Genomic DNA, 7,043 nt, shown 5'->3' with positions numbered 1-7,043 from the left:
TATTTAAAGATAAATGTTATTTTAAGTTAAGTAATTAACATATAGCAATCTCTTTATTATTAGTTACCTCATAACAATCTCTTCATTATTACTCACTATATAAATAATCTGTTTATTATTACTCACCATATAAACAATCTATCTATTAATTTCCCATAACTATTATATGAACCAAAAATACCTCAATGTTTAGGAAGTAGAGTAAAATTTACATGTCTGCCTCTGATATTTAATGATTTAATCCAATAAATCAATACAATGACACATATTTTTGTATATTTAATTACTTAATTATTAATGTTTTAATATAATTTCGTATAAACAGTCTGTAAACGCTGATGATTTTCCGCCTCTTCTTTTTTGTCCTTTTACAATCCGTCTTTGCCTTTTACCTTCTTTTTTTTTCCTTCTCCTTTTCTCTTTTCATAAGGAATTTTCAATCTCGTTGTCTTCAATCTAAAAATTCTGAGTTTTCGCCGTCTCTGTTCATAATACATGTCTGCATTTACATTTATTTATTTTGTTCTAAAACCTTTTTTAAGTTTTTTATTGCCTCCTTTTGCTGTGTGACCATTTTTTACCAAAAAAAAAAGGGAATAAAATCTGATACCCTTTTTTGGGTTGAATCAATCTGCTGACCAAAAGGAAAAAAAACTGCTGCAACTTTTGTGTAGGCATGGCTGTGATAGATGAGATTGGTGTTGATGTCAGGTTAGACCCTTTTAATTTTTGTGTGTGTGTGTGTGTGTGTGTGTGTGTGTGTGTGTGTGTGTGTGTGTGTGTGTGCATATATATGTTTCATTATTTGTGTTTATCTTTTGTGTTTTCTTTTTCCGGTTGTGTTGTTGTTTGAGCTCTGTATAAACCAATGTAAAATCTTGAATAGTTGTGGTATGACTAATTGTTATATCAATTTACCAGAATTGTCATTTGGGTAAGTTTTGTTTTTTTATAATCTTGAAGGGTTTTATGAGTTTTGAGCATTTGTATATGTTACTTCAAATCTGTATTAGTATTTGAGAATTTGGCTATGTAAGCTCTAACTTGAAAGTTGAGTTTTTTATTGTGATTTTTATTCAATTGCTGGAAATTAGATAAGCTTCCTGCATTAGCAATCATAAAAATTGATTCTTAGATTGAAAAGAATAGTCTTTTGTGTTTTTCGAGTATGAGTTTGTTGCTTTCTGTGGCAAAACCTTAGTGGACAGAGTTGTAATTAGTCGAGGTGTGCGCAAGCTGGCTCGGACACCACGGTTATCAAAAAAAATTATTGCTTTCTATGGTCTCTCTCTTGTCTCTTTTCGTTTTCTTGAGCCGGGGGTCTTGCGGAAACAACCTCTCTACCCTCAGGGGTAGGAGTAAGGTCTGCGTACACTCTACCCTCCCCAGACCCCACCTGTGGGAACTCACTGGGTGGTTGTTGTTGTTGTTGTTGTGTTGTATGGTCACTCTGAAATTGCTTTAGTCTTTGGTGTTTGCAAGTTTTAGTTGTGTGTTCCTTGACATTCTGATGTTTGCTGGTTTATGAATAATGTACCTCTGTTGGATGGATATAATTTTACTGGCATTTAGTTTTGAAGTGAATAATGTATGATTGATGCTTATGTGTTGGTGAACAGCTCGGACATTGAAGTCGATGACATAAGGTGCGACAACATAGCAGAAAAGGATGTCAGTGATGAGGAGATTGAGCCAGAAGAATTGGAGAGACGGATGTGGAAGGACCGTATTAAGCTCAAGCGGCTCAAGGAAAGACAGAAACTTGCTGCCCTGAAAGCCGCTGAGAAGCAGAACAATAAGCAAGTTACAGATCAGGCTAGGCGGAAGAAGATGTCGAGAGCTCAGGATGGAATTTTGAAGTACATGTTGAAGCTCATGGAAGTCTGCAATGCTCGAGGATTTGTTTATGGTATCATTCCTGATAAGGGTAAACCTGTGAGTGGTGCGTCTGATAACATAAGAGCTTGGTGGAAAGAGAAGGTAAAGTTTGATAAGAACGGTCCTGCTGCAATAGCCAAGTATGAAGCAGAATGTCGTGCGAAAGGAGAGGGAGTCGGCAGCCAAAATGGTAATGCAGGAAGTGTTTTGCAAGACTTGCAAGATGCTACACTGGGGTCCCTCTTGTCTTCTTTGATGCAACATTGTGATCCACCTCAGCGGAAGTACCCGCTGGAGAAAGGCGTCTCACCACCGTGGTGGCCGACAGGGAATGAGGAATGGTGGTCTAAAACGGGACTACCCAAGGGTCAGAATCCGCCATACAAGAAGCCACATGATTTGAAGAAGATGTGGAAAGTTGGCGTTCTAACTGCTGTTATAAAGCATATGTCGCCTGATATTGCGAAGATCAGGAGATTAGTCCGCCAGTCAAAGTGTTTGCAGGACAAGATGACTGCTAAGGAGAGCTCGATCTGGTTGGCTGTTTTAAGCAGAGAGGAATCGATCCTCCAGCAACCAGGCAGTGAGAATGGATCATCTAGCATAGAGCCACCTGCTAGAAGCCGCAGTGAAAAGAAGAAACCTTCCTTTAGCAGTGACAATGTATATGATGTCGATGGTGTTGATGATGGTATTGGCTGTGTTTCATCTAAAGATGAGAGGAGAAATCAGCCATTGGATGTTCATCCTCTAAATTCCATTCCTCAATCTCACCAAAGTAAGGAGCAAGGAGATGGACGGCATAGAAGAAGAAAACGTGCTAGGTCAAATCCTACTGAGCAACAGATCCTACCATCTTTGAGACATGGTGATGACGATAGTAACTCATTACCTGATACAAACAGTTCGGGAAGCGTAAGGGAAAATGACAAGAGCGGAGCACAAAAGCCTGTAGAGAACAACATTGTGACTCAATCAGAGTTACCATTACTAGACTCGAACCTTTCATTGGTTCCATCAGCTAATGTAGTCTTTACAGAGGATGCATATATAGGCACTGGGCCATCTCTTTATCCGATGTCTCAAAACTCTCCAGTTGTCCCTTATGAATCAGGAGCGCATCTTGGAAGTCAAGACTCTGCTGTCCAGCATCAATTTCATGACACTCAGTTCCATGGTCACCATAAAATTCCAGGAATAAACGATGTACCACAAAATTCCCATTTGCATTATGGATCTCACAGTTCTGTCGTACATACCCAACTGCAGGTTTCTGGATTTGCTCATGGATCTCAATTTTCTAACTTAAATCAACCTCCTCTGTATCACTCTTATTCTTCAGCTGAATTTGGATCCACACATGAGAAACCGCAGTCCCACTTGGCGTGCAATGAACTTCCGATTAGGCCAAGGGATTCTGGAGTTGGTTCATTGCTTCACGGAAGCGGAAATAATATCACTGTAGGCAATCATCATTATGGAAAAGACATGTCTCAGAATAACCATGATAGACATATTGAGATTCCTTTTCCATCGCCACTTACTATTGGTTCACCGGATTATGCTACACTTGGCAGCCCATTTGATTTGGGGCTTGATGTCCAAAGTTATTTAGACAATACTGATTTTGATTTAGATTTTGACAAAGAAATGATGTCATTTTTTGCCTCATAGACAACTACAAGGGGAACAGACTATATTTAGAATGTGAGTATTACTCAGTGAACTACTCCCTCTTTCATTTGTTTGGAATGTAGTTCTGTTTTGATTTTTCTGATTACAAGAACTTCTCTGCAGGTGCGTGATAAAGGTGGAACCTGTTTCAAAGTGGAACAAGTCATTCTCTCATTAAATCAGAAGCTTGACTGTAAGTACTGGACTTAGTTTTCTTATACAGAAGTCAAATGTAAATTCATTGACAGCAATCTCAATTTTTTTTGGTCTATTTTGGCCTATCTTTACTTTGTTGGAGAAAAGTGGTAAGGGGCAAGAAAGAGTTCTTATTGTCTTCTTTATACTCATATTGTTGTCATCATTCTTTTATCTTTTGATTTTCTTTTACCATAATCATTGTAATTTTCACATTCATTCTAAGCTAACCTTTATACATTTGTAGTCTGTTTGGCCAAGTTTCTCCAAAAGCAATTTTTCTTTTTTAAAAAATGCTTTTGAGTAGAAGTAGTTTTGGAGAAAACGGAAAAAAGTAATTATTGCTCAGAAGTGCTTTTCAATAATTAGCCAAACACAAACTACTTCTCTCCAAAAGTATTTTTGAAAAAAGCACTTTTGAGAAGAAAAAAAACACTTCTCGAAATAAGCTGATTTTTTAAGTCTGACCAAACAACTATTAATTTCCTCTGCCTAGGAATGGGACATATATGGAGGGAGAACCAATAGATGGATATATGGACCAGAGAGAAGATATATAGTAGTAGCTAGTGGTGGCAAAATGGATAAAAGAAAACAATTATCCATCGATATTATCCATTAAAATATGGGTTGGATAATGAACTATTTGAAAACGAGTCAAATATGGATAAGAACCATATTATCCACTTAGAAAATGGATAACCAATGGATAACTAATTAGTTTAAATTTTACATTTGTAAAGCCTCAAATTGGGGGTTCATCAAGTTTGGGAGACTCTGACTTCTCCCAAAAGTGATCATGTTCAAGAATCCATGGATAATATGGTTATCCATATTATCCGCCGGTTAACCCGTTTACTATCCGTACTAAATATAGGTCGGGTCTGATAATTTATCCGTTTTCGACGCGTCCCATATCCAACCCGACACGCCCGTTTGCCACCCCTATTAGTAGCATTTAAATCCTTTCAGTTTAGTGTTTTTCCACAACTCATTTGAAGGGGATTCTAATGTTTTAACAAGTATTTTCAGTTAACCTCAATTCTACTATTTCCACCTTTTTGTTTTAACCCAGTTATAACATTATCTTTATCTAACTTATATGGGAGAATGACACTGTATAGCCGTTCCCAAAATAATTGTCAAAAAAATGTATATTTTTTTTTGTATACAAAAAATATACAAATTTTATACAGTTTTTTGGCTACTGAATGTAAATAGTTTCTGGCACGGGCTAGAAGTGATAATACCCCAACTTATATTGGTATGAGATCTCTAACTTTGGTGATTTATGGTTGGTGAAAGTTTAGAAGTTAAAAGGAAAATGAGATTTGCCCAATTTAAGCTTGTCTTATACTCCCTCCGTTTCAAATTAAATGAGGTAGTTTGACTCGGCACGGAGTTTAAGGAAAAAAAGAAAGACTTTTGAAATTTGTGGTCTTAAAAGCTTAAGGGGTAAAGCTTTGTGGGGCCATGACTTTTATGTGGTTATAAAAGCTTCTCATTAAGGGTAAAATGGGTAAAATGAGGAGTTTAAAGTTGAATTATTTCTAAATTTAGAAATGTGTCATTTATTTTGGAACAGACTAAAAAGGAAAGTACCTCATTTAATATGAAACGGAGGGAGTAAGTAATTACTCTAAGCGATAGTAAAAAGTTAAGTTTAACTTTGAAGGAACTTTCTCAAAGCATATTTCATTTGTTTGTAGGCTGGGGAGGGAAGGGGGGGCAGAAAAAGTTCGTCAAATGACTTTCTTTTTGGGCAAATAAAATAAATACTAGAAATTGAGTGCTATAAATATTACCCATAAGGATAATACTAAATAGCCGTCATTACATCGATAATTAATTGTTCCACATATATGTAAGGGAGGGGTAAATACAGTAGTACAAAATATCACATATTCAAGCCTCCTAACAAATGACTTGGGATCGATCCCCCTTCAATACCTTTTGGGTGGAGCCTGTCGCACAGGATTGCTTAGTGCAGTTTACATACCCTATGTGGTTTGCAAGCTATTATACAATGGAGGGTTTATTCAGTGCGCACAGAATGCTCACCCGATAGAGGCTGTAGCGGTTTTCTTGGGGTTCAAAAAAAAAAAAACTAAGGAAACTTACACAAATGTCCCATATAAGTTTCAATTTACCAACCTCTAGCCATTAGTTATAAACTTACCAAAACTAGCCAAGCACATATAAATTTTGAAAAACTAAATAAATAAGGTTCTTTATCTCAAAGAATCACATGCAAAAATCTCCTTCCATATTTGTAAGCGTGATTAGCAACAATAGATGCAAGACGGAAAGGAAATTTCATGGATGAGGTAGCAAATAAGGTGATGAAATACAAAAAAAAATACAATATTCCAAAAATCTAAGCAAAAAAGGAACTTTTTTCAATGGGTATAGTTGAAATTCATTGAAAACATATAGATAAGTCAATATACAAAATTTGAGGAAGATTGGAGGTGATTTCGACTGATTTTGTATCAAAATTCATAATTAAATCGAGTTCAAAAAAGTTCTTATGCAACACATGTATCAAACATGTATCACGCATGTATCTCACACACATGTATACATGGATATACATGTGATACATATTGATGCAAAATATGATACATATATGATACACAAATGATACACATATTTTTTTTTCATGTTCGATTTTTACTTCGAATTTCAATTCAAATCACCTCAAAACTTCACCAAATCATCTCAAAACAGAGATTCAAGCTCATTAAGATGTACCCAATTTATTCTAATAACACCCACTCAAAAGAAAGCAAAAAATTGACCTAATTTTGCTACAAATAGCTAATTGACTAATATTAATATTAGTAATATTTGGCTAATATTAGTAATATTTTATGAATTGACCAATTTTTGTAATAAACTCCTTATAAATGGACATAACTGGTAATTTCCCAAAAAACTAATCGCTCTATAGCCCATCATCATTTTTCTCATCATCAATTTCCTCGTCTATAGCCCAATCTTCAGCATCAGAAAAGACGTAACCTAAAAAAGTTACTGCTAGTCTTGTGTCTATCGGCAAGTCCATAAATGAGTATTTCTGAATACCATTCGGATGTAACAGCTCAATGTTATCCAAAGAGTGAGACTCGCCATTGATCACCTATAGTAAAATAAGCACAAACTTAATTGATAACTTTTAACACATTAAGTATAAGCACATATTGTTTAATGAAACTAATTAGTAATGAAATTTTTACATTCCTATACCATATAGGAAACCTTATTACCCTTAATGTTTAAGGTTTGATAATTAC

At 35.6% G+C, this 7,043-nt stretch overlaps 1 protein-coding gene across 1 annotated transcript; it reads left to right on the top strand.

The window, feature by feature from the left end:
- Positions 1-361: 361 nt before the first annotated feature.
- On the top strand, positions 362-3,996 carry LOC109238800 (ETHYLENE INSENSITIVE 3-like 3 protein). Its single transcript, XM_019405279.1, has 3 exons — positions 362-711; positions 1,620-3,585; positions 3,676-3,996. The coding sequence occupies exons 1-2, from the start codon at positions 677-679 to the stop codon at positions 3,550-3,552; spliced, it is 1,968 nt and encodes a 655-aa protein (XP_019260824.1). The 5' UTR covers positions 362-676; the 3' UTR covers positions 3,553-3,585; positions 3,676-3,996.
- The last annotated feature ends 3,047 nt before the right edge of the window (positions 3,997-7,043 follow it).

Source organism: Nicotiana attenuata, unplaced genomic scaffold, assembly GCF_001879085.1.
Source record: "Nicotiana attenuata strain UT unplaced genomic scaffold, NIATTr2, whole genome shotgun sequence".
In the NCBI taxonomy this organism is placed as follows: domain Eukaryota; kingdom Viridiplantae; phylum Streptophyta; class Magnoliopsida; order Solanales; family Solanaceae; genus Nicotiana; species Nicotiana attenuata.
Note: the sequence above shows the minus strand (reverse complement) of the source record. Positions and strands in the feature narration are given on the sequence as shown.

Excerpts from the sequence above, each read along its gene's own strand:
- LOC109238800 (XM_019405279.1), top strand. The coding sequence starts at position 677 with ATGGCTGTGATAGATGAGATTGGTGTTGATGTCAG. Across the intron at positions 712-1,619 it reads GAGATTGGTGTTGATGTCAG|CTCGGACATTGAAGTCGATG; the intron begins GTTAGACCCTTT and ends GTTGGTGAACAG.